This window comes from Amblyomma maculatum, chromosome 1 (assembly GCF_055883805.1).
Source record: "Amblyomma maculatum isolate TAMU_Amacu chromosome 1, ASM5588380v1, whole genome shotgun sequence".
NCBI lineage: Eukaryota > Metazoa > Arthropoda > Arachnida > Ixodida > Ixodidae > Amblyomma > Amblyomma maculatum.
In genome coordinates, this window is record NC_139344.1 from 181009405 (window position 1) to 181037014 (window position 27610).

At 47.0% G+C, this 27610-nt stretch overlaps 1 protein-coding gene across 7 annotated transcripts in view; it reads left to right on the forward strand.

Annotated features, from left to right (window-relative positions):
• The window catches only part of MYPT-75D (Myosin phosphatase targeting subunit 75D), a 218730-nt gene that overhangs the window by 166339 nt on the left and 24781 nt on the right, over positions 1–27610 (forward strand). For all 7 annotated transcript variants that reach the window (XM_084589721.1, XM_084589718.1, XM_084589719.1 and 4 more), the window contains 2 exons: positions 21152–21222; positions 25263–25408. In XM_084589721.1, the coding sequence (XP_084445847.1) occupies positions 21152–21222; positions 25263–25408 (217 nt within the window). The remainder of the gene's footprint in view (positions 1–21151; positions 21223–25262; positions 25409–27610) is intronic.

Here is a 27610-nt window from a genome sequence, read left to right on the forward strand (position 1 = left end):
GTAAGACTTATTCCTTGTCGCTCGCACCGTGTGCATACAGAGCCTGAACATTGGCCGTCGCTAAGGGGAAGCAACTGCCTCTTTTATGCTACTGAGAATGGCCACGTTGTGGAATTGATCGCTTTGTTTTATACTATGTGAAAGAAACGCTACGACGGTGCAGTATAGGGCGTTTTATTGGCGTAATCGCATGCCAGGCGCTGCGGAATGCACTCAAGGAAGAATATACATTCCTCCTGCTTGCTTGGGCTTTTCTAGATCAGTGGAAATAGAAATGTGTTTACTGCGTTGTCAGTGCCAGCTAATGTAAAACGGCACTTTTGTTCCACTTGCCTACCTTTGCCATAATAAAGACCCGCTTCTGGAGCGTTTAAGGAGAAGTTATAGAATCAGTAATCACAATAACAGTGGCTCGCCAGCGGCGTACAGCTATTCAGAACAAACGGTCTAAATAAGATCAATTATAGCGCGTAGATTCTTGTCCAGTTGACTGAACGCAAGATTATTTTGCACATTTGTGTATCGCGAGTATTTTGTTAAGTGCACAAAATGTCTTTTTTTTTTTATTTTTTGCTGCACTTGGTAGTACTTTAGCCTTCGTTATTCAAGGTTGGTCGTTACGAGAAAACGCGACTCGCAGGGCTTTGATATTATGGCCAAATCTGACGTACTTTACCATGGTTGTCTAGTTGCCTATCCCTAGTATGGTATACGCAAATGAGTACAGAGCAGTGATCGCTGTGGAACAGTTTCTGAAAGACGGGCATCATCTCTTATTGCATTCATAACAGAGCGTCGTGGTCTGTTTAGTCATGCCCTCGCCTGAACCATTTTTCCAAATCTGAAACGGGCAAAACCAACTATCTCCTCGCCGCAGCTGTCCCAGAGTCTCGTATTCTCAATGAATTTCCTAGAGTGTCGCAGAGCCGCGCTCGGTCCATGACCATCGAAGGGGGCGCCGACCTACCGATCGCAAGAGTCCTGTTGTCCCAACCGCTGTTTTCCCGCGTGTGCCTGGCGAAGCTCTCGGCAAAATAAGGATCGCTGCAAAAGAGGGCGACGATGATGGGAATGATCGAGGGTGCATGGGTGAAGCGATTGGCGCTCCCCCGCGTAGTCGCCACGTGCCGACTATTCCGAGGCTGTGATTTTCGACAGTGAACGTATTGATTTCGCGCTGATCGAGTTGTTGCACACACGGGCTTATTCCATTTTCTGTGGCACGGTGAATGTTAGCGCTATTAATACTGTGGCTTTGATCTGTGTGGCGCATAACGTTTTTACGGTCTGCCTACCCGTACAAACGTTTTCTATAGTCATCTATAGAAAATCCTTTGTATGGTCGGCTATAGGTATTTGGCCTAGAAAGCTATATTCCTTCCTATGACAGTCTTTAGGGTTTTCTATAGTCTTTTTGTTCTATAGAAGTCTTTAAAGGGGTCGTGACACCAATTGTGGAATATAAACTGTTTATTGCATCTTATTCCTGATGTGTCAATAAACTAAACCTCAACGTTTCAGCTGCATCGGAGGTGCAGATACATTTAAAACTAGCATTTCCGTTTTTTCGTGAACAGCTTGCATGATCTGGCAACCAGCGCAGTCGGTGACGACATGCCGCGTCGTCTGCTGCATGTTCTGTGCACGAGCAGCGTCAACCGCTGTTACACAAAGTCGCGGTAATGTCCGACCAGTACTCATGCCACTTACTGAGGTTACTGTGAGCTTTTCGTCAATCTCTGTTAGCGCTCTTAACATAAGGAATAGCGACATCTGTGGGCGGGATTCAGGTGCACGTTGGCGCCCGAGTACGAAAGGCGCACGATGTGACCCGCTCGAACAAGCCTACACGTTGTACACTGGAACACGTCTCAAAAGCAACTCGTAAAATGCGCAGTGTATATAATGCCGCCCGACAGCGCAGCACTCAACATCGTTTACGCTGCTCGTTGTCAGGCCCAAATGTGGCCCTACCGCATCATGTAAATAGACGATAAGCTTGTAGCGCACAGCGGCGCTGTACATCGGAGGCGCTAAGATCGGCGTTCCTAGCCGGCGAGAAAAGAAAATCGAACGGCGCGTGCTCGGTGCACGGCCGCGGGCTGTTCAACTTTATTTTCTTTTCTCGCCGGCTGGGAACGCCGATCTTAGCGCTTCCGCTTTACAGCGTCGCTACGCGCTACAAGCTCACGAGGCTTACAGCACCGGATGCCTCAAGCTTACAGCAACGGAGCCCGCGGACGCGAAGGGCGACGGCACTCTGGCTGTCTGCTTCTCCCTAATCGTCACTATAGCCTGGATTACTTCGATCGCATCGAAGCCACAGTGGACGGCACTTTATAATACAGATCAGTGAGGCGTTTTAGTAAATGGACCACTCGACCATGAAACTTCTTTACTCTCAACCCCACTGTTTCGCAGTAAAAGAAATGATTATTTCCAGCGGCTCCTTAGCAGTGGAGCTAGCGTACAAGAACGCGGGTACCGCACGCGGCTGTGAGCAACTCCACCGTATGTATGGGTTGATCGGCATTTCACAAGAAGCGTTCATTTTCGAAATTCTTTTTTTTTGAGGGCCTATTATTATTACTAGAACAGTAAATTTTAGCACGCTTTTCTGACACTGGCGCAAGGTATCCGCCGTATCGCTTGCGCGGACGAAAGACACTGTCGGCACGGCGTTGTTTACGGCGGTGGAGGCAGTATTGCCATCGGACGATGTTTTCAGAAACATGCTGAGTACACTTATTGGAAGTCATGTTAGCAAACAGGAACACAGTGCGTATCGGCAGCTTATAGCAGCTAGTCGGCAGCTTATCGGCGCCGGCACTGCAGCAGACGAGGCGGTGGGCGGTGTAGATGCTCTGTGACGTCACCAAGCGTTTCAGCATGGCGATCGCTGTCGGTGGGAGGAGCTTCTTATTTTACCACTTATTTTGAAATAAGCAATGCGTTTAGAGCGTTCAAATTTCGGAAATAGAATAATAAGGTCCAGTATTATCTGCCAGGCTACAAAACTGTAGTATATTGGGTGACCGTGGCATGACCCTTTCACCTATTCTTTAGACGTATGGTTACCTATGTACTGCAGACTTTAGTATTTTCTATGGTCAGGTATAAACTTTTATGATCAGCTTTAGAAAATTCTTTGTTTGGTCGGCTATAGATATTTGGCCCAAAAAGCTATGGTTGTTTCTATAGCAGTCTTTAGCTTTTGCTATACAGCCATATAGAAATGTTTTGGGGTTGCCTATGTACTGCAGATTTATCCCCTTCTATGGTAAGCTATAAACTAAAAAAAAAAGCCATATAGCTTGCTTACGAATCTATATACCCATGCTATACCTCTACGGACGTATATATAAATTTGACGACGACAATCACCCTTGGTCAGCAGTACTCACCGTAGGCGGACTTCAATGTGGCGACAGCGGTCACATCAATTGTACCAAGACTGTGACACAATCCGTTTGTCGTAATGCATTGCGGTCAAGGTCATACGTTTTACCGAGCATATATATGCTAGTCACCCTCGAGGCAGCTCGCGTGAGGGATTCGAACCGACGATATACGCGCCATCAAATGTGCATCTAAGTGTATGTACTCGTGTATGTCTTCTCGAAATTCATATCAAAATTGTCAAGCAACCGGCAAGCTTCAGGTCGTGTCATATGATTTCTCGTTGCTTATAGCACAGGACTCTTAGTCAAGCTAAGTCCAAAGAGGGATTCGAACCGGCCATATATGTACCTTCATATGTATGCAATCCCGGCTTTATATAGGCTGCTGCCGGTTTATAGCTATTGGAATATACAGCATTATATAGCCAGCTAAAGCAGTTTATATATGGCTTGCAGTCTGTAGCTTTAAAAACATTTAACACCTCTATAGACTGCTAAAGATAGCTATATGACTACAGGTGTATATAGCGTCAGGAACGAAAATTTTTATAGCTAGCTAAAACTGTTTTATGGCTTTCAGTCTGTAGCTTTAGAGGCATTGACATTTATATACAGAGCTAAAGATAACTGCAAGACTAGTAGTCTATAGCCCAAAAAGCATACACTTTTCTACAGCCAGCTAAGCAGCTTATATGGCTTGCAGTCTGTAGCTCTAGAGGCATTCGCATTCCTATGAACAGCTAAAGATAACTGTAAGACTAGTAGTCTATAGCCCAAGAAGCATACACTTTTCTACAGCCAGCTAAGCAGCTTATATGGCTTGCAGTCTGTAGCTCTAGAGGCATTCACATTCCTATGAACAGCTAAAGATAACTGTAAGACTAGTAGTCTATAGCCCAATAAGCATACACTTTTCTACAGCCAGCTAAGCAGCTTATATGGCTTGCAGTCTGTAGCTCTAGAGGCATTCACATTCCTATGAACAGCTAAAGATAACTGTAAGACTAGTAGTCTATAGCCCAAGAAGCATACACTTTTCTACAGCCAGCTAAGCAGCTTATATGGCTTGCAGTCTGTAGCTCTAGAGGCATTCACATTCCTATGAACAGCTAAAGATAACTGTAAGACTAGTAGTCTATAACCCAATAAGCATACACTTTTCTACAGCCAGCTAAGCAGCTTATATGGCTTGCAGTCTGTAGCTCTAGAGGCATTCACATTCCTATGAACAGCTAAAGATAACTGTAAGACTAGTAGTCTATAGCCCAAGAAGCATACACTTTTCTACAGCCAGCTAAGCAGCTTATATGGCTTGCAGTCTGTAGCTCTAAAGGCATTCACATTGCTATGAACAGCTAAAGATAACTGTAAGACTAGTAGTCTATAGCCCAATAAGCATACACTTTTCTACAGCCAGCTAAGCAGCTTATATGGCTTGCAGTCTGTAGCTCTAGAGGCATTCACATTCCTATGAACAGCTAAAGATAACTGTAAGACTAGTAGTCTATAGCCCAAGATGCGTACACTTTTCTACAGCCAGCTAAGCAGCTTATATGGCTTGCAGTCTGTAGCTCTAGAGGCATTCACATTCCTATGAACAGCTAAAGATAACTAAGACTAGTAGTCTATAGCCCAAGAAGCATACACTTTTCTACAGCCAGCTAATCAGCTTATATGGCTTGCAGTCTGTAGCTCTAGAGGCATTCACATTCCTATGAACAGCTAAAGATAACTGTAAGACTAGTAGTCTATAGCCCAGGAAGCATACACTTTTCTACAGCCAGCTAAGCAGCTTATATGGCTTGCAGTCTGTAGCTCTAGAGGCATTCACATTCCTATGAACAGCTAAAGATAACTGTAAGACTAGTAGTCTATAGCCCAATAAGCATACACTTTTCTACAGCCAGCTAAGCAGATTATATGGCTTGCAGTCTGTAGCTCTAGAGGCATTCACATTCCTATGAACAGCTAAAGATAACTGTAAGACTAGTAGTCTATAGCCCAAGAAGCATACACTTTTCTACAGCCAGCTAAGCAGCTTATATGGCTTGCAGTCTGTAGCTCTAGAGGCATTCACATTCCTATGAACAGCTAAAGATAACTGTAAGACTAGTAGTCTATAGCCCAATAAGCATACACTTTTCTACAGCCAGCTAAGCAGCTTATATGGCTTGCAGTCTGTAGCTCTAGAGGCATTCACATTCCTATGAACAGCTAAAGATAACTAAGACTAGTAGTCTATAGCCCAAGAAGCATACACTTTTTTACAGCCAGCTAAGCAGCTTATATGGCTTGCAGTCTGTAGCTCTAAAGGCATTCACATTCCTATGAACAGCTAAAGATAACTGTGAGACTAGTAGTCTATAGCCCAAGAAGATACACTTTTCTACAGCCAGCTAAGCAGCTTATATGGCTTGCAGTCTGTAGCTCTAGAGGCATTCACATTCCTATGAACAGCTAACGATAACTGTAAGACTAGTAGTCTATAGCCCAAGAAGCATACACTTTTCTACAGCCAGCTAAGCAGCTTATATGGCTTGCAGTCTGTAGCTCTAGAGACATTCACATTCTTATGAACAGCTAAAGATAACTATAAGACTAGTAGTCTATAGCCCAAGGAGCATACACTTTTCTATAGCCAGCTCAAACAGCTCATATGGCTTGCAGTCTGTAGATTTAGTGCCATTCAAATTTCTATAAACAGCTAAAGATAACTGTATGACTAATAATCTATAGCTTCAAGAACATATGGTTTTCTATAGTTAGCTAAATAGATTTTGTATGGTTCAGAAGCTATATGGACAAAGTGGTTTAGAATTTTCTATAGCTGCCTATAGATATTCCAATGACACTTTATAGCTGACTATAAAAGTCCATAGATAGACTTAGCTGACCATAAACTTTTCCATTGAAGCATGCATAGACCATTTTTGTATGGTTAGAAAAATTTCGGGGCCTATACCTCTGCCGTGGGATTTCAGTCGTGTATCCCGATTTGAGTCATGTGGAGGGAATTAACTGCGCTGCGGATAGTGGCGGTAAGATGAGGCTCTTTCTCACACTACTGCTGTATCTCGGGAGCGCGACGAGCTTGTGCTGCAATGAGACTAGCACTGCGGGCACCCACGAGAGCCCCTCGAAAAGGTGTTGAGAAGTGAACCCGTTAATAATTATATTTTATTAACTCCCAGACACCCTTAAGTGTGTGGGGGCAGCTGTTCCGGTCTCAAAGGAGATGCCCTCGACTTTCGTGGCCAGCCCAACCGGAAGTCAGCTACCCGCAGGGGGTGGCCGTTTGGTGCCCAACGTTCGCCCGTTCAAGCCAGAGAGTCAGAATGAATAAGCAAAACAAACTTTATGCACAGTAAGAGACGATACAGAGGAATTCACCCCGCTGGGATGGCGCAGTGGCAAGGGCGCTCGGCTACTGTTCCCAAGGGTGCTGGATCGAATCCCGGCCTCGGCGGCCGCTTTTCGATGGCGGCGAAAAGCAAGGCGCCCGTGTGTTGTGCGATGTCAGTGCACGTTAAAGAACCCCAGGTGGTCGACATTTCCGGAGTCCTCCACTACGGCGTCTTTCATAGCCTGAGTTGCTTTGGGACGTTAACCCACACAAACACATACAGAGGAATTCACACTAACACTTAAACAGACAGGGTTCACAGAAAGGCAATGCAAATTATACAACTAAAGAGGCTTTCAATAAACACAGAGGCTTGACAACAATACACAATTACACGAGAGAGTCAGAACAATTAAACACCAAATTGTTGACCAGGCACTGTCGTAGACCGACGTCTGAGGAGTCACGATGTGACCGTCCCATAGACGGGCGCCGCTCCCTCTCAGATAAGTGGGTTAGCAGAACTGTAGGTTGACTCCGGTAGCCGAGCAGCACTTGACGCTGCAACACTCGCTGTAACACTGGCTGGCTGGCTGGCTGGCTGGCTGTCTACCACTGGCTAACCTGCCGAAGCGACGCGACCTCAATAAATAGGGCGCGCACATACACGTAACTCACTCTGCAAGCGTCTTTCCCTCCTCTCACCGAGATGCGCATCGTCATTAGTCAGCTTCGGCCGAACCTTCTGGAAAAGTCCGGTTGCTTCTCCGGCCGGGTGATTCATTGTCGCCGCCGAATGATGAGGAGGGGGTGGTGGTGGTGAAACCTTTTACTTCCAAAAAATGTGGAGGGGGGGGGGGGGGGGGCAAATCTCACTCGAAGCAGCCCTTAGGGGGCCGCCCTTACAGAGCAAGACAGCCCTTGGAGGGCTATTCGATTCAGGACGCTGGTGATGACTCAGCGCTGCTCTGTAGCAGTGGAGCTGGCCAGGAGAGTCTCCCAGTATGACTCCGCTGTGGCTGGGGATGGAGGATGTGAGAGGGTAGGGCATGTGCGCGCAAGGCTACGAGCTCTCCTCGCAAGGAGGAGACAAACCTTTTACGCGACGCAACGCGCGCGCTTCCTTCGCGCTGCGCTGACTCAACGGAAAATGTGCGCCGATTTCGTGACAACGGTCCATTCTGCTGCTCGAGCACACGTCGACCGAGCGGCGGGTGCCGTGGGCCCATGCAGTGCCAGAGACCATTTACTCACATACAATGAGATAAGGCTCCACTACCGATAAATCAGGCTCTGCTATCATCCACCCCATCCATTCCTTTCTAAGCCATACTAAAGCACATGGAGATAACTCCAAGCTCGCACCATTCTCCCACCGGCGTTGCTGGTGCTGTTCTTCCCATCCCTATGCCAACCTGAACGTACAGGGTGGTCCTAAATATGTGCGAACAACGCGAAGCGTGGCTGCGCTCCGCGGAGCGTCAGCTTATCCGGTGCGGCCGTGTATCGAAGCAATGTGGCGCAGGCGCACAGGGGCCTGGAGGCGGTGTTTCGTGTCGTCTGCTGCAGCGCGAATCGCACTTTCCTTGCACTGCTAGTGTTTTTATCACTGGGACAGCATAATTATTAAGCAACAAAGGAAAAAATGGCTTTCGTACTTTTAAAATTGATGGCGTGTCGATTGTCAGACGATAAAGATGTCATGGCTTTGTCATGTCAGAGCTTTGTCAAATCATCCTAGCACCACTCCCTAAGGCAGACTGGCTGCTTAGCTTAGCACTCATTTGCAGGAGCTTATCAGATAAGCCTTGCCGGCGGATCGGACATTGCCATGCTCAAGCTAGCATGATAGGCCAATTTATAGCCTTTCATAGGACTGAGCAAACGCTGCTGTGAGTGAACCGCGATAACACCATCTCGACGCGTTTGGCCGCTGCCAGTACACAGTTAGGTGCTCTTCTCGGTAAAGAAACACGGTGCGATTCCGTGCTGTAGCAGACTCCAAGTCCCTGTGCGCTTGCGACACTTAGCCTCTATGCGCGGCTACGTTTCGCGGTGTTCGCAAATATATGGGACCACCCTGTATCTTCTGCGGGACACCAAGGTTTCCCTTTGAGCACATCATGTTCATATGTGGAGAATTCTTTGAGGACCACGAGGGCTGGGAGATCGCGGTCTCCAGCTTCGACCCGGACTCCCAGAGGAGGCTGCTCAAATGGGCTGGAGCGATCGCCGTCAGGCATGGCCTAGGGGCCATCACCCGCAATCTGGAGCCGGCCCACCCCACGTAAAATCTATTCGGCTCATCAATACAGCTTTTACCTCCACTACCCACCATTCGCTGTTGCAAAGGCACTAACAGACGTCAAAGGATAAAAGAGCAAGAAGCTTGCAAATGGAGACCTGCTGTTGCAAGTTTATCTGCATCAATACGAGGAACTCTCAGGAATCATTGCTTTTGGAGACATACCGATTGTGATCAGCCCACACCGATCTTTGAACACTGTTCGTGGTGTCTTCTCCGATGATGACTTGAAGTACTAAATGACCGAGGAAGAACTACTGGGTGGACTGAAAAGAGGAACACGTTGCTAATGTATACGAACCAAAATAAGTCCTGACAACAAAGAAATCGAAAGCAAGCGCTTTGTCCCCACCTTTATTCCGAGAGCACGCTTCCTGACTCTGGGGAGGTGGGGTATACAAAAATCACACTCAGACCTTACATTCTTAACAAACGAAGCTGCTTTAAATGTCAGAATACGGCCACGGGACCCAGAGCTGCCGAGGCCAGCTTACTAATTGTACCAAATGTGCCGCTTATGAACATCCGACGGATGCCTGTGACATTCGACCCCATCTTTGTGCACTGTGAGGGCAACTACCTGCTCACTCGCGCGCCTGTTCAGTCTGGAGAAAAGAAAGAGGTTGTAACACTCGAAGTTAAAGGTATATCACTTGCAAGGAAGTGCAGAAACAATTTTGTTTTTTATATATTCAAGGTCCAACATACTTCGTTGTGGTGCAAGGTAACGCTACTGTAACGGTGTTTCAATCTTACACTTTGTACACTGAGTAGCAGAGAGCGAGCGCGCATCGAGGCAGCCAGCCTACTTGAGAGTAGGGAGCCTACATGTTTTGCCGCGGCGCCCGGCGCAACGTGTAGGCTTGAGAGTGTTCGCCAGCGCCACCCTCCTGCACAGTGGCGGACATGGAATGTCCTTATATAAGGCACACCAGCTGCTCCCCCTTCCCTTTTGAGTTCCCGAAGCAGCTATATTGGTTCCGTGGTCCCGAGTACCTTGCGCTCAGCAATGTTCACGTCATGGACCTTCCCTCGCTCCGTGGAGGCGCCACTGTGCCCTAGCCGACGTAACAACGGCGCGCTCCCATTTAGTTTTGAACTCCGGCCGTCTTGCACCACCTCGACGAGTGCTTGCTACTACCCGTATAAGATAGCCGCAGTTAGCGACCCGGCTCTCAGACGCAGAGTTCTACCTGTCACTTACTCGATCCGTTACGCTGGCTCAGGTTTGCTGCATGTCGTTCTTGCTATCGTGGCGCTCTACCGTGGTGTATGTTTAGGAAAAATAGTATCGAAAAGAATCATTTTCGCTTCAAAATTCCTGCCGTGGAGTAATTCATTACATTCCAATTGCTAGATCGGAAGAGTAATTCACCACATTACAAATTGCTAGAAAAGGTAATTAAATTACGGTAATTTCATTGCTGTAATTGAACTACTGCCATGTCTGTGTCTGGCTGGGTGTAGCTGTTGTTCCCTCTCCGCGATGCAGGAAACAAACGGCGTGTGTTGTTTACGACGGGCCTTTTATGTGGAGGAAACAAGTTGTACACGGGGAACTCGACACGTCATAAATTGGCAGCTGCTCGCGATTGCCAGCAGCACTCCAGTCCTTCCATGGCCGCTGTCCGAGTGCGCATTGTTTTCGGCACTTTGTTAGAACTCTCGCAGGGCGCCGTTCTCGGCCATCGATTTCCCGCCAAGGGAGACACGGGCTTGCACTCTGGCGACGCTGGAGGTGAAGAGGGGCTCCCGAGCGGCCACAATATTTTCTGGTGTCGGATCCAGTGTCGTCGGAATATCCGGTCGCCGTATGTGGATCATTTCAGGACGGTTGCGTTCATGGCGCTTCAACGCAACGCGGGACGGCAACTTGCGCATATTTGACATAGCTGGACGCTCGCCCTCTGGCGTAGCCCCGTAGAGTAGCATTAGAGTAGCACAGCATTGTCAGCGATGGTGGTCATCGGCTGATGCGTGTTGGCTGTTAAGCTGATTTACTAAAAACGAACAGTCAACTTTTTAACTCTTACTGATTGACTCTTTATTTATTGCGAGGCTCGAAGTAACACCCATAGCAGTTTTCAAAGATGCTATTCTCGTCGCCGCTTACAGGGGTGAGAAAATTTAGGGGCGAAACTGAACGGTTGGAGGCAGTGCTCACCACATCTCTGTTGTGGTATTCCCCCCCGCAGGGGCACCTTGTGTAAACTAGGTGTTGGTGCCTGGCGCCACCACGGACCGAAACTCCGTACCGTGGCGGTAGGTTGTAAGGTGGAGGGAAGAAACCATAAATGGTGGCGGTCGAGGTCGTGGTCAAACCTCGGCTGACGGGCATCTCGTCAGTCTACCTGGCGAGGGGCTACAGGACCCTCCTCTACATATAAGGGTGAAACAAAGGTGACATAATTTAGGAGCCCTTAGCCATGATATGCCGCATGGATAAATCAACCTCTAAATAACATGATCGGCCCCTAAAAAGGGGAGCAGCGATGCTAAGCACCTCATGCTGCAAAAACCAGAAGCATTTGCTAAGTTTTTCATCCCTGACAGAGCAACCAGTTGCAAACCTATTTGCCTCTTTAATTGCAAAAAGCATCAAAAACTGTGTCCGCCCAAGCTACAAAAAAAAAATAAAAAAAATAAAAGGAATGGAGACATTCTGATAGAAATAGCAACAAAAGACCAGAGCATTAAACTTCACCGCACCATCAACTGTACAAAAGGCTTCATCTCTGAGCAGGAATTAATACAGAGCAGTGACGGAGAATTTGAGGGAAGATGTTGCTGATCAGGGTGTTTAGTGCCGCCCGCCGAATCACCATTAGAAGAAATACGCAGAGATAAAGACAAAGCATATTGTATTAACATTCAACAGCACCAATCTTCCAGAATCAATACATGCACCTTAACTGTAAAGTCTGCCCTTAAATTCCCAACCCCATATGGTGCTTCAAGTTCCAGCGCTTGGGACACAGCTCTTTGGCTTGCCGGGGCAAACCCACTTGTGTCACGTGCGGAGACAACAAACACACCGAAGACAGATGTGAGCGCACAGTAAAGTGTGTCAACTGCAGCAGTCCACATGGCGCTGCTCCAGGTCATGCCCCGTCTGGAAAACCGAGAAAGAGATATTCACTTTGAAAATTAAGAGAACTTATTATACCCCGAGGCACGAAAACGACTTTTCTTGCAACAGAAGGGTACGTACTGTGACGCGGGGACCGCTACCACCTTCAGTTTCAGTCGTCACACAGGTAGATCCGCTGTACCTGGTGTCGACATCCAAGTCCCCACAATCTTCACTGAGGCCCGCGGCACAGCCCAAATGCCTAAAACTTTCGCGAGATGAGCACGCGATCAATGCCGGAGGCCTTTTCGGTGGCAGGCAATCAGAACGCCACTGCTGAACTGGGCCAGTCCCTCCATCCCGGAAAGAAGGCAGCTGCTGAGTCAGTTGACTCCGCCCTTGTATCGTGACACCGAGAAAGGTGCATGCGAAGGCCACAGGCCATCGCGAGCGAGCAGCATCCTCCACATCCGCCGTGGAGGATGTCAGCGAAATTCCGTCGGCATCCAAAACTTACACACCCGCGGAATATCCGCGAAAGTCCAATGGACTTATCTCCCAGTTCGCCGCTTTACAGCGGCGGCGAGACTCCCTCGAAAAGAAAGAGAAGCCACGAATAATCCCACCCGACAGCAAGCAACTTTCCTCAATCCCCAACTTTTCACAGTGGCTTATTTAATACTATGGAACTGTAGATGATTACAGAGAAATTACGCAGACATAAGATATATTATAAACAATGGCACCTACAACTATGTGCCTTCAAGACACTACCTTGGCCCACAGCACATCTTAAAAAAGTACATTTTTCGAAAAGATCGGGTGCATGCTGGTAGACTTTCAGGAGGCGTTTCAATAATAACAGAACCCAACGTCCCTTCCAGAGATATACCACTGAAAACTAAATTTCAGGCAATAGCAGTAAACAATCAGTCATAAAACAATAACTATATGCTCCTTATATATCCGACCACACCTAGCAGTTACCATTCACGAATCAGAAGAGCTTTGTGATACTTGGGGATCTAAACGCTGTCTCTTCATTTTGGGGAAGTGAATTATATATATATATATATATATATATATATATATATATATATATATATATATATATATATATATATATATATATATATATATATATATATGAAGGAAAGAAGCCAACAGTCGGCGAGGCCAAGGAAAGCGTTGGGGATTGTACTTTTGTCTTTTTTTTTAATGTTTGCTTAGATAATCACAGAAATTAGTAATGTAATCTGTTTAGGGGAAAGATAATTAAACACAAAGTAGAAGAAAAAAACAACGTGCCGATGGTGGGAACCGAACCCACGACCTCCGAATATCGCGTCCGGTGCTCTTCCAACTGAGCTACATCGGCCGCTGTCCCCCCTGCTACTTGCTTGGGTATTTATGTTGTCTGTATACGAACCTTGAGTGTTCACCAGCGCCACCCTCAGCCATAGCGGCGGACGTAGAACGTCCTTTGTTACCGCCAGCGTCACGTAGAACGTGATCAACAGCGAGGGCGAAAGCTGTGCTAGAACCCTCTTACGCTACCTATGGCTTCAAGACTGCCAGAACCGAGACCCGAGGCTGAGGGTGGCGCTGGTGAACACTCTCAAGGTTCGTATACAGACAACATAAATACCCAAGCAAGTAGACAGCGGCCGATGTAGCTCAGTTGGAAGAGCACCGGACGCGATATTCGGAGGTCGTGGGTTCGGTTCCCACCATCGGCACGCTGTTTTTTCTTCTACTTTGTGTTTAATTATCTTTCCCCTAAACAGATTACATTACTAATTTCTGTGATTATCTAAGCAAACATTAAAAAAAAGACAAAAGTACAATCCCCAACGCTTTCCTTGGCCTCGCCGACTGTTGGCTTCTTTCCTTCATGTATTATAACGAGCACCCTCATTTCCCCTTAATTGATCTGCTTGTAGCTTACGGGGGTCTCGGTTCTGGCAGTCTTGAAGCCACAGGTAGCGTAAGAGGGTTCTAGCACAGCTTTCGCCCTCGCTCTTGATCACGTTCTACGTGACGCTGGCGGTAACAAAGGACGTTCTACGTCCGCCGCTATGGCTGAGGGTGGCGCTGGTGAACACTCTCAAGGTTTGTATACAGACAACATAAATACCCAAGCAAGTAGCAGGGGGGACAGCGGCTGATGTAGCTCAGTTGGAAGAGCACTGGACGCGATATTCGGAGGTCGTGGGTTCGGTTCCCACCATCGGCACGTTGTTTATTCTTCTACTTTGTGTTTAATTATCTTTCCCCTAAACAGATTACATTACTAATTTCTGTGATTATCTAAGCAAACATTAAAAAAAAAAGACAAGTACAATCCTCAACCTCGCCGACTGTTGGCTTCTTTCCTTCATGTAGTATAACGAGCACCCTCATTTCCCCTTATATATATATATATATATATATATATATATATATATAATCGCATATGTCTACTGAATATGAGGAAAGGTACACATTACCGCCTCAGATCGGACACCAAGAGCTGTCTCGACCTAGCCTTTACATCACCATCTGTTTTTAATTATTTTAATTGAGATGCATTAGACGACCCCAGGGGGAGTGATCACCTACCGACCATTTTAAAGTTATCATTCTCCACGCTCATTATCCCAACGAAGCCACGGCGGTCGGTGGAAACTACACCTTGTCGATTGGTCACTTTTTAGAACAAATGCAACATTGGAAACGGAATACTCTGAAGAACTCACTACAGAAGAAATGAAAGATTCACTGCATGTATAATATCACTGATGTAGCCTTAGTCGCCGTACTTCAGACATCGGAACATGCTAGAAGTGCAAAGTAGCAAAAAAAAAAAGAAAATGAGAACAAAGCGTGGGGCATCTTTCGCAGGTACCCCAGCACAGAAAACTCGGTTAATTTTAAAATAACCGTGACGGCGCTGCAGAGGAAAGCTTATGGCAACAATATGTATCCCCAATTAACAATTCACTAACATCAAAGAGAATGTGGGAACAGGCACGGAAATTCACAGGGAATTTTACTCCTTTTCCATTTCCAATGCTCTCAGCACCTAACATACAAACAACATTAGAAGAACAGGCAAACATTTTGGGCGAGCATTTTTGCGAAGTGTCAAGCTCTCCAAATTACACACGCACTTTCCTAAACCACAAAGCTTCAGCAGAAAAACAAATACTTTCTTTCAGATCTGGCATGCACGACGATTACAAGAACTAAACAGAGTGTTCTCCCTTGGGAAAAAAAACAGCACCGAGACCAGACAACGTATACACTACGCTATGCTTGTCCATCTTTCTGAAGCCGTCATCGAAGCACTGCGAAATTTTTTAACAAAAAAAGCTAGACTATGGGCGCATAGTATACGCCTCATGAAGACCGTCCTATCTGAAACGACTGGATCCTGTCCGTAATCTCGGTCTACGGTTGTCGTGCGGTGCTTACAGGACATCCCTAATAGTCAGTCTTCGTGTAGAAACGAATGAACCTTCCTTAGAAAATCGAAGAGCAGCACTAACATGCACTTGCGTCCTTAAAGTCCGTTCACAGCCAAAACACATTTGTTATTCCATAGTCACAAAATGCACATCCAGAACAATCTTCTTCAGCAAGCCCCGGGCAATAAAGTCACTACTCTTGCGTTTTGAAGAAATATGCCAGGACTTCGTTATACGGAAAGTTGAGCTAGTTGGTACATGATTACTTCGTTATATTCGTTATATATAACGAATGAAATGCCCGGTATTGTCACAAAATACGAACCACTCCCTCCATGGTACACTCTCCCCGCAGTTTCTGACCTTACGCTAAAATTTCAAAATATGCGCACTCCAAATGAACACATACTGCAAGAATACCTGGAACTGAAAGAAAAATATAAGAATTACATTGCATTTTACACAGACGGTTCAAAAAACGATGAATATGTTGGAAGTGCTATAGTCGAAGATGAAACAAGAAATAACAAGACTGCTTCATTGTGCATCAGCCCCGCCGTGGTGGCGCAGTGGTTACGGCGCTCGACTACTGTTCCCAAGGATGCGGGATCGAATCCTGGCCTGGGCGGCTGCTTTTCGATGGAGGCGAAAAAAAAAAGGCGCCCGTGTGCTGTGCGATGACAGTGCACGTTAAAGAACCCCAGGTGGTCGAAATTTCCGGAGTCCTCCACTACGGCGTATCTCATAGCCTGAGTCGCTTTAGGGCGTTAAACCCAACCGACCGACCAACCGACCGACCGCCAACCAACCAACCATTGTGCATCAGTTTTCACTTCAGAGTGTTACGCTGTTTTTGCTGCTGTGGAAAAAGTAAGGAATGAAAACACCAAAAATAGCATCATCTGCACAGATTCTTTTAGCGTCCTCAGTGCACTAAACTATAAAAATGCCGTTGAACCACTGATTGGCAACATAATACACAACACAGTACACATAATGCCCCGAAAGCATAATATAAAATTCTGCTGGGTCCCCAGTCATGTAGGGATTAAGGGTAATGAAAGAGCAGACACATGCGCTGCACAAGCCAAATCTATGAATATAAAGCTTGAGAGCATACTTGCATAAATAAAGTTAGTACGCAGCAAACTAAGAGCTAGATGGCAGGCTGCTTGGGCAGATGAAACAAACAACAAGCTACATCCTGTAAAACCGTTTTTAGGGGAATGGAAATCGTGCCGACACCAAGAACGTTTCATCGAAGTTATTTTATGTCGTCTGCTCATAAGACACGCACACGTCACCCATAGCTTCTTGTTAACAATAAAAGACAAACCCGTGTGTGAAATGTGCGGAGATGAGCTCACAGTCACATTTTAATATCGTGCCTGCTACTTGAGGATCTTAGGAAAAGATATTTTACTGTATCTTATGGTGAACACATTCCATTTCATCCTGCGTTGCTTTTAGGCGAGCAAACATTCATCGATTTTTCTCTTGTTTGTACATTTATTAAGGAAGTCAATGTTTTAAATCAAATATGAATACCGTAACTCTAAGCATTTCACATAAGAAATCATCTGCGTGTTTGGCGCATCATAGCCATAGTTGCTTTTGCGCCATAAAACCCCATATAACTAACTGTGTTGTGGTTCCCTGCTGTACTGCGGAAAGAGACCTCGGCACTTAAAAAGATGGGAATAAAAAAAGAAACACACTGTTTGAGAAAAAAAGAAACACATTCTGGGAGCCGAAATGACAAAGATCATTTTACTGGCCGGCGGCACCCCTTTCCGTCACAGTCCCAACAGCTTTTCTGTTATGGGAGCTACATACATAGCCACTGCGGTGTCTGAGGCAAGCCGTTGGCCTCAACTGCTGCAATAAATAATCCTAACGGGCGTGTCTAGATCGCTAAATTTCGTCCGCGCATGAAGTTTGACTCTTTGATCGGACTGGCGTTCGGATAAGCTGCATCTGCTAGTTTAAAGTTTTCTTAGCGTGGTCATCCAAATAATGGCTGTATAATCTCCCGATTGCGGCGATACATGCCTTAGCGTTAATTCTTTGCTCCCGGAAATCCGCTGCGCTTGTGGGGCATGCAGCGCTTCTTAATGGTAAGCCTTGCCAGCGTCAACTTCGGGGAGCGCATTGTATGCGCATGCAGCTTGTGGGAAGGTGCAGTCTCGAAGGATTATTAGTTGGCTTCGTCATGTGCAATACATTTTCAATCCGTAATGTGAGTGGCCGTTGCTAGTTTCGGAGTAAGTCTGCCGCTTGGCACCATGTGCGTAAATGTGGAGGGGGGGAACACCATCACTTGAGGGGAAACTGGCATGTCGGCTCCAAGTTTCAAGAAGAAAAAAAAAAAGGGGGGGGGGAGGGCACATTGCTTTTATTTAGCCTATGTTTGTCCGCCTAGTTTATTTCCAATGCGGGCTTTCAGTAATCACTGTAAAGCTGAGGCGCCGTGTAACAGCCCCTTGAAATGTTTGAGCTTTTCTGCGAACTTGCGCAGCGCCTGCCTGGTCTGACTCCTCGCGATTCTGCACTGGGGGTGCCAGCCCTCAGTTTGTGCAGACAGGCTGCGCCACCTCGGTGGCCCACGCAAAGGCTCGGCGCGTGGTGCCGCGGTACACAGTGCCACAGCTCGGCCGGCGCGTTATGTGAAGGCGCAGGAAGACCCCTTTTCGCGGGCACCAGCGCGATCGGACCGAGCAGTGATTGATGTGCGTCCCTCTTTATCTGCCTGCTGTCCGTCTCAGCGGTGGTTCTTTTCCGCCAACGAAACACGATAGGCGGTGAAACAACGCCGGCCCAGTGCTGGTTTTCTTTCGCGTGTTTCCGCCGTACAGTGCTCTCCACGAACATGCGGTGAATAGCCGGGGCATATTCTGCTGCCCTAGGCTAAGTAACAGTTTTCGTGAGTCGGTTATTCACTCAGGACAGGTTTGAGCGACGAGATTTTCCCAAGTTTAATGCAGTCTTTCAAGCCAGGTCCATTGAAATATGTCCAAAGGTGCAGAACAAGACAGGGCCAAGCCGACATCATTTTCCTATGGGCCATGAAGTGTTGAGCTTCGGCGGTGCCTGCAATCCAGTACAACGAATGTGTTAATGTAGGGGAGAAAGTTTGCGGGATGCATGAGGAGAAAAAGTCTGCGTTGCCTGGCTAGTCAGGTGTTTTTTTCTTTTGTTCTTCAGAGGATGGTGCACGAATGTCCACTTGGGCTTCAGTGTTTTTACTGATCTGCTTTACTCGACCGTTCTCAAGGAATGGCGTCCGTGTGCTGTGCGATGTCATTGCATGTTAAAGAACACCAGGTGGTCGGAATTTGCGGAGTCCTCCACTACGGCGTCTCTCATAGCCTGAGTCGCTTTGGGACGTTAAACCCCACAAATTAAACCAAACCATTTCCAGAATCCCGCAAACTTATGTCCATGACTGTACGAGTACGTTACCGTACTTAATCCTGCTAAGCCCTTGGCGGTGAATGTAAAAGAGGCTGTCGTAACACGTACAGCGAGGAATCTGATCCTAAACTTCGCGTAGTGTCCCGGACACAGTAACAGTGAAGACAAGACGTGGGCCACACTTCACACTCGAAATCAGAGTGGAGGACAGCCGCCGCCGCAGTTTTGCATGAGTCTTGTTAGGTTTTGGTCGCGCGCCCCTCGGTAGCGTTGGCCTGGCGGCTCCGTGGACGGCGGACGGCATCAAAGGTGCCGGCAAAGACGAGGCGTCTTCTAACGAAACAACCTTTACTAAAACATGAAGTAGCGGGCAGAGAAGCTGACCCGGAGAGAATACAGACACGTTCACACAGCTGGTGTCTAGCGTCGTCTCTACGGCGCGTTAAAGTAGTCTCTATCTCGGCGGAGTCGGCCGCTGCTTTTTGTAGGTTTTCCAGTTCACAGGGAAAGGGTAAACCCTCACAGGAAAGGGAGAGCCAAACACGTCTGGGCAAGATGGGAGGACTCAATCGCAGGTGGTCCGACCTCATCTCCTCCACCTCCTGCAGACGGGCGAGGGCGGCGCACTCTCTCAAGAGCTCCAGGCTGGCCGGCGTTTGCACACACACGCACGCACACACATTTGGCGCGTGGCAGGATCACGTTGAGACTTGTCCGCGGGAGGAAGCGTTGCGCGGCCGATGAACGGCGTCGAAATGGCCGATCCGCTCGCGGTTCTGCCTGTTGCTATGCGGTGGCCGCGTCAGCTGTCCCACTTGTCGGTGGAGAAACGTAAAAGTCTCCCACTTTGAACTAAGCAACTGATTTATTGTTGTATAATCAACATAGTCACGTTTCCACATGCTTTCCGGGGACTGTTCGTTCACGGCGTGGGGAATCTGCGGGAAACTCCTTGTCCTTCTGATCGTGCGGATAGTTCCTGAGCGTTCCCTGAGCTTTATCGCTTTTGACTTAGGGTTGCTGACATCATTCGCACAACTAAACTACGCCAGAGCGTAAACATCCAGAGACGGGCGCAACAGCGGTTTTGAAATTTCAGTCCATTAGCTTACGCCCAGTTGTGAACTCTTTAAGAACCCGAGCCTCTGCAGAGCTGCACGGGTTTCCTTGTCCTTTTCTGGGAAACTGTCGCTCTGGCCCATTGTGCACACGCTCATCGCTCACTGTTCAGCATCTAGGTTACATTCCGGTACATTCTGCGATTTTGTTATCGAACCGCCCAGGTCTCGGCGTGACCAGCGTTGTTTACGACTGCGCTTGGAGATTTTTCTGGCACTGAAGCTTGCCACAGTAAATCAAGGGAAGCTTCTGGTGAATGGTGCGTGACTGGCTGTCGCTATTGCCGAATCGAGCCTGGTTTGATAGTTTGACTTCCTCGATTGCTGTCGGCACCTACAGCGTCGAGTGCCAGCAAATTTTTGGGGCCGAGGATGAGATTTTGTGGTGGAGCTGTTTGCATCCAGGCGGCGAGAATATTGAAATCGCCCACGCCTGGCGAAGCTGATTTCTGGTTGTAAAAGGCTTGCCATACATGTATGGCAGCCTTTATGAGGAGTCCGAAGGCTCATGTCGATCATGGCTGGCGGCCAGCCTTGAGGGGCGTCCTCTAGGCTCACTTTGACTTGGTCACTGTCCACACCTCTGTCACACGGGCACTAACTGAACTCAATATGCTTTCAAGCAGGATTGAAGCATCGTATGCTACGCGGGAATTTTCAGTGCTTATTGAGGCTTATTATATTTCCTTTGCCAATATACTTCTGCCAGCCGCGCCAGGAGACGCCACTGAAACGGTCGCAGCGTTGGCTGATCGACCAACTTGACGATACCATTTTTGTGTGCACCGGTGGTAGAGCAGGGTGCTAAGATTATTTTAAATATTATTTCTTTGTCTAAGCATGCATACTGTAGTAAAAATACCATATTCAAATCAAGTTATCCAATAAAATTTGTGCTTGTATTCAGTTAACTTGCTTTTATTTTTAAAGCTTAGTAAGGGCGACAGCGTCAAGGCCCGCTTTCGATTACGCTCGAAAGTGACGTGCTGCGACCTCCGATCCGCATTCACCCAACGGGGATTGAAAGCGCCATATTTTCTTCTCTTTTCAGTTCGACGCTTGCTTATGCTGGGAGTAAGTCCCGATTCCACCAATGAAGATGGGCTCACTGCACTGCACCAGGTACTGTGATCCTTACTCATGTTCTTTCTCCACTGGTCATAATTCTGTCCGGAATATTTCAAACGGCCTCGTTCGCCCTCTTTATAAAGTCTAGGGCGCCGTAAAAGTGACACGTCCTCCTGTCGCCATGGTGAACCTACAAGCTCCGGTAGAGTAGCATTTGCCAGCGAATTCTAAACGCCGTTCAAATTCAGTTTTTTATTAACGGGTCTCTCTCTCTCTCTCTCTTTCCGTTCATCGGAAAATCAGGCGTAAATACTCCCTGATTGGTTGACAGGATCATGACGACACACATACCCTCGCGCCGGAATTTCAAGCTCACCATAACTTTCGTCACGCGTATAATGGAAGTGATTAAAATATGATGTGTAATGAGAATTTCCGCATATCTCGAATGGTTTTACTTTAAAAAAACAAAGGTAGGAAAATGATGGGCTAGTTTTGAGATAAATATAAAGGGAGCCAAAAGCCACTTACACCAAAGAGAGCGTTCGTTTTATTTTTTTTTTGTTCATCTTTGCGAAATAATAATGTAATAATGGAGGTAATTGAATAGAACTTTAAAGAAAAACAATCGTATGCCGCCGATAGGTTTCGAATCCACGACCTTTGAATTTCGCGTTTGGTGCTTCGCTTAAAAAAAAAAAAAAAAAAGTTGAGAATTTCGGCTAGATTTCTAGTGTCGTGCAAAACCGCGATTACACAAACTTTGCGGCTATGGGCCTAGTGCGCTGTAGTTTCAGCTGCAATTTTGGCGCCGCCTGAGAGCCGCACGTAAAATGCCCGATGCTTAACCGTGAGCTCCACGATCATTGTGGTGAAAGGCCTGCTTGATCGCGGAGGCTTGTGGCGGCACTTGGGAGCCGCCTCGTCAAATGGCGGAGGTTCAGCGGTTAAGCCGCTCGGCTTCTGAACCCGTGACCAAGGTTCGAACCCGACCGGTTGCAATCCTCTTCGATGTTTTTTAGTGTGAAAGCACAAGAGGGGGGTCATGATCAGTCATAGCTCCATCACTCTGTTGTCTGGCGAACTTCAAAGATTGTCGGGGAGACTCGCGCGTTGGAGCCGCTGTACCTTGTAACTATCATCATCAGCCTGATTATACCCACTGCAGGGCGAAGGCCTCTCCCATATTTCTCCACTTAACCCGGTTCTGTGCTAGCTGCATCCACTTGACCCCTGCGAATTTCTTAATCTCATCCGCCCACCTAACTTTCTGCCGCCCCCTGCTGCGCTTTCCTTCCCTTGGAATCCAGTTTGTTACCCTCAGCGACCATCGGTTATCCTCTCTTCGCACTACATGTCCTGCCCATGTCCATTTCTTCTTAATTTCCACTAGAATGACCTTGTAACTATAGTTATAACTATACCTTACTTATAATTTAACTTATAACCTTATAACTTAGTTTCAATTACCCGCGCGAAACCACGTGGTTGTTCGGGATCGAATCCCGGCCTCGGCGGCCGCTTTTCGATGGAGGCGAAAAGCAAGGCGTCCGTGTGCTGTGCGAAGTCAGTGCACGTTAAAGAACCCCAGGTGGTCGAAATTTCCGTAGTCCTCCACTACGGCGTCTCTCATAGCCTGAGTCGCTTTGGGACGTTAAACCCCACAAACCAAACCCAACCACGTGGTTGTTCTCGTACAAAACAGCTTAGGCGATTTTGTTAGGCTGTGACCCTCTGGATTAGTGTTTTCGCACCTGAATTTCGCGATTCTAACCCACGCCTCTGGTTTCGAGTCGGACACGCTGCCGAGTAGGCCACGCAAGGCACGCTTGTACGGCTTGGGAACAAGCAGGGGTTGTGTGTGTAAAAAAAACCTTGGTGCCTTTAACCAAATTTCAGCCTCGGAAAACAAAAAACTCGGGCAAAAATCGGACTGAAATCCAGCAGCGGCGCGTAGATTCCTGTTGACGTGGTCGCGGAAATCGTCTGCTACGGCGAGGAGACTTTTCACTCTGAACGGGTATAAATAGACGCCGTCTAGGTACCAAGCTCTCAAAAGAACATTCGGAAGTTTTGGAATAGCATTTTGCTTGGCGTTACGCAGTTTTTCACATCCCCACTTTTAGTTCAGCGTATGTAAACGAGGCCGCGGCGACAATTTCAGCCTAGTGCCGGCATCTGTTTTCTGGGACTGAAACCATTTTTTTTTTTTTTCGACGATCCCACTTTCTTTTTCAGACCTAGGAGAGGCAGAATCACCGCGCGAAATAAAACATATTTTGCATCATGGATATTGCTGTGGGTGAAATGAGGCCTTACGCAAGCAGAACATCGCCTCTCCAATCGTCGTAGGCTTTGTAGTGCTGAAGGGATGGAGTATAGACTGTATAGTGCATCACTGGGGGCTGATCTGCAAGCGGGTTCACTCTTCTTTCGGTGGTGTTAAAAAACTGGGCGTAGTGGTTCGTGATTCTGCTGCCGGCATTCCAGTCAGCTGTCCACAAAAGTCAATCACGCTCGGTACTGCTAATTTGCGGTATGACGGTATAGCCTTGTGCGAAGCACTTGCGTACTGCATGCTGAGCAACCATCGTCGCCGCGGCACTGTCATGTAACTAGCAAAAACCTACACTTGGCCGCGCTGCCGAGAAATGTGTCAAGCGCAGAACTCTGATATTTTGCTACGTGGTTGGTGTGAATGAAGCTAACAAAATATATATATATATATAATCTGGAATCAATAGGAACCATTAGAAAGTCTATACAATTTAAGTGTTAGACCTTACTCTGGGAAATTGTGTATGTCATTTGCGCTTTTTCTGCAGTTGAAATTAAGTAACTTTACTGAACTGACAGGCATCACTGGTCCCAGTAGGGGAGTCGTGAATGTATGTGAGGTATACCGAGCGTCCCAGTTAACGTTAGCCAAGGGTTACAAAAAAAAAAAAAAATCCCTTTAAGATAGGCCAAAGAAACCACTTGTTACAGCTTCCAGCCATCTGGCGCACCACAGGCTTTTTTTTCCCAATTAACTAATTAGTAATTAAGATAATGTTTCTAATGTACTAACTATTGCCTTTAGACAATAAAAGTTATTTGCAAAGTTCGAGAGCACCTTCTAAAACCTCCATTCCATTTATTTCCGATAAAGAAGCCTTCCAAGCTCTGAAGAAAGCCCGCGAAATAAAAAAAAAAAAAATATCGCGTGACTAACGCATTTGTGCGCCACGACTGTAGTGCTCTCAATCGAGGTCTGAGTGAACGAAATTATCTGCGGCCGTGACTCGGCAGCCCAGTCCCAGCGGTAGGTTGATAAGTTGCCGATGGTTGCAGCCAACGCGGTGAGCCCGCTGCGACTTGCACGTGCGCCGATTGCCTGAAGCGGACGAAAACGGGGTTGTGGAGCCAAGGGCGCAGCTGATTTCGTTCACTGAAAGCCAGGTTGAGAGCAGCACAATCGTGGCGCACGAATGCGCCAGTCACGTGATATTTTTTTTTTTGTATTTCGCGAGCTTTCTTTTATAGCTTGGAAAAACGCATCACTGAGGCTTTCTTTATCGGAAATAAATGGAATGGAGGTTTTAGAAGGTGCTCTCCAACTCTAGTTAATTGCAAAATAAAAAAAAAAAAATGCCTGTGGTGCGCCAGATGGCTAGCAGTTGTATACAGCAGGTTTCTCTGGCCTACCTCAAATGTTTCATTTTTTAACCCTTGGTTAAAGTTAGCTTGGACGCCCTGTATATGGGGACATATGAATACGCATTCAGCTTATGCTAGCAGTGTCTGGCATTATACAAATATCATAGAGTGGGATGCATGATTGTGTGCCTGGATTCGTTTGCAGGTAAGCGTGTAATTTCCATTACTTTGTAAAAATGTTCGCTTTAACACATCGGGCCTTAAATGCCTTAAATTCACACTGTGAATGTCTTTGGGGTGCAGTATTACCCTGTTATGGCTGGGCATCGGCCCAGTTTTGATAGGCCCGCGTGTTTGCTAATTTTCCTATTGCAAATGGATTGCATGCCTCCGTGCGCATTCATCGCGGAGTGACATTCTCCCGAAGTAAACGCTGGTGTCCGTTGTTGTCACAGTGCTGCATAGACGACAGCGAGGAAATGATGAAGCTTCTCATTGACTTCGACGCCAACGTGAACGCCAAAGACAGCGAGCAGTGGACGCCTTTGCACGCGGCCGCCACCTGCGGCCACATCCACCTCGTGCGCTACCTCATCTCCAGGTGGGTGCTGATTTTGCAGGACGGACCATGGACTGGGCCGCGGACCGGTCACGTAGTGGATGGATGGATGGAATATAGGAGCGTCCCCTTTGAAACGGGGTGGTAGCAGTAGCTATCATGCTTATTTTTCTCCCTATATCTTAATTCTTGATTTAGAATGGTTAACTAAACCATCATTCTATTTATTACATTTTTGTTTCTACATTACTAACATTATGTCACCTCTCTGCTTTTAAGCCACCAATCTTCCAGCCGTTTTTTTGCTAGCTTCCACCGCCGGTTTATTCACCTGGCCACAGGCATCTCTAAACCCCAAAGCTTCAGGAACAGTGACTGTGCCTGCATCAACTTCCGGATGGATACCATTACATTCGAGTATAAGATGGTCAATTGTTTCACTGGAGTTACCACATACAGCACATGCGTCATCTTCATCGTTAATTTTCTTTTTGTAGCTGCGTGTTTTAAGGCACCCTGATCTAGCTTCAAAAAGTAGGGCACTGCCTCTTGAGTTATCAAAGAAATCTTCCTTCCTGATCTGCATTCGGTATAAATCCAAACTCTGTTTCTTTTCCATCGAATTTATCCAATTTTTACCTTCTGTGTTTTTCACCTGTTGCTTAATGCTCTTTATTTCTCCGTCCTTGTGACTAGCATACTTACTAGTTAGTTCCTCCATTGTGAATCAACGCTTTTTAAGTACAGGTATTTAAATACCTTAGCTGCCCATCTGTTACTGCCCAATGTCCTCAGGCGTTCCTCATATAATATTTTACTCTGAGCTTCCCGTACTTCGAAAGATGCCCAGCCCATATCTCCCTGTACTGCTTCATTTGTGGTTTTGCCGTGGGCACCTAGTGCTAATCGTCCAACGGCTCTCCGATTTATTTCTAATGTCGACTGTACCTCTGATTTTCGGCACAAAACCACATTCCGAAAGTAATTCCGGGCACCATAATTCCTTTCCAAATACCTCTCAAAGCTTCATACCTGTTGTATCCCCACAATGCCCTACGCTTCATTATCCCGGCATTTTTTCGCCCTTCGGCCTTAAGGATTGCTCATGGTTTCCAATGTATGACAATCCTTCGTTTACCGATACCCCCAGATATTTATATTCTGCTACTATGGGTATTTCTTGGCCTTGTATTTTAAGACCCTGATCAGTTGAGCCACTGAAAATCATCAGACCTGACTTAACTGCACTAAAACTGAAGCCTAGAGCGTCCCCTTCGTCTCCGCAATACTTAAAGTTTGCAATTCTTCCACACTCTCAGCTAGCAGCACAATATCGTCTGCATACATCAAACCGGGGAGGCGCTGCTCTACCGCCTTTCCACCTTATCTATATGACAGGTTAAAACCAGATTACTTTCTTGTATCCTCCGTTCCAGGTTTATCATATAAAGCATGAACAGCAGCGGTGATAGAGGACAGCCTTCTCTTAATCCTTTGCATACTTTGACATTTTCCGTACTTCTTATCCCTTCCCATGTAATTTCTACTTTGTTATCTCGGTATATTTCCTGTAGGAACTCTATGACAGTGGTGTCGACCGGGTGGAGACATCCACACGGCGGACCAAATAACTACCGACAAAACGGATCAAGGGGCTGGCCGGGGGGATTCACTTTTGTCCTCACAGCTCCGCAATACGCTCGTAGTACGCTGGCTACCATCTCTGTTGGGAACCTTATTTTAAAATGCCGAGATAAGCGTCTACCGACAGAAATAGGGGCGAGCGATATTTGGCACATGTGCACCTGCATACAAAGATGTAGGCGGCCAGGACCACGTCGAATTACAGTTACTTTACCGTGTGTAGCGCGAATCGCAGTTCACCTTTGTGACACAGGTCGCAACCAGTGTTCTTTGGGTGATCGGTAGAACGAAGCGCCGTGTTTGTAAATATCTCAGTTATTTATAAACACCTTGTCTGGAGTGACTATCCCTTCTCTCGCCGTGGCTCCCACAAGCTGTCACCAACGGTACGTGGGATATCCTTCCGTCAGCTTGCGTGGTAACATTGTTTGTTTTTCCCTTAAATATTTAGCTCTGCGATAAGTGGGTGCTGCAATACGCGCTGTTGCTGCACCGTCAGGCGGGTGCTCAAGGGCTGAATAAAAACCCCGCGGCGGACGCCACCCTTGACATATTGCATGATTGGAAGATTTCATGCTGACCAGTACGCAATCTGTGGGG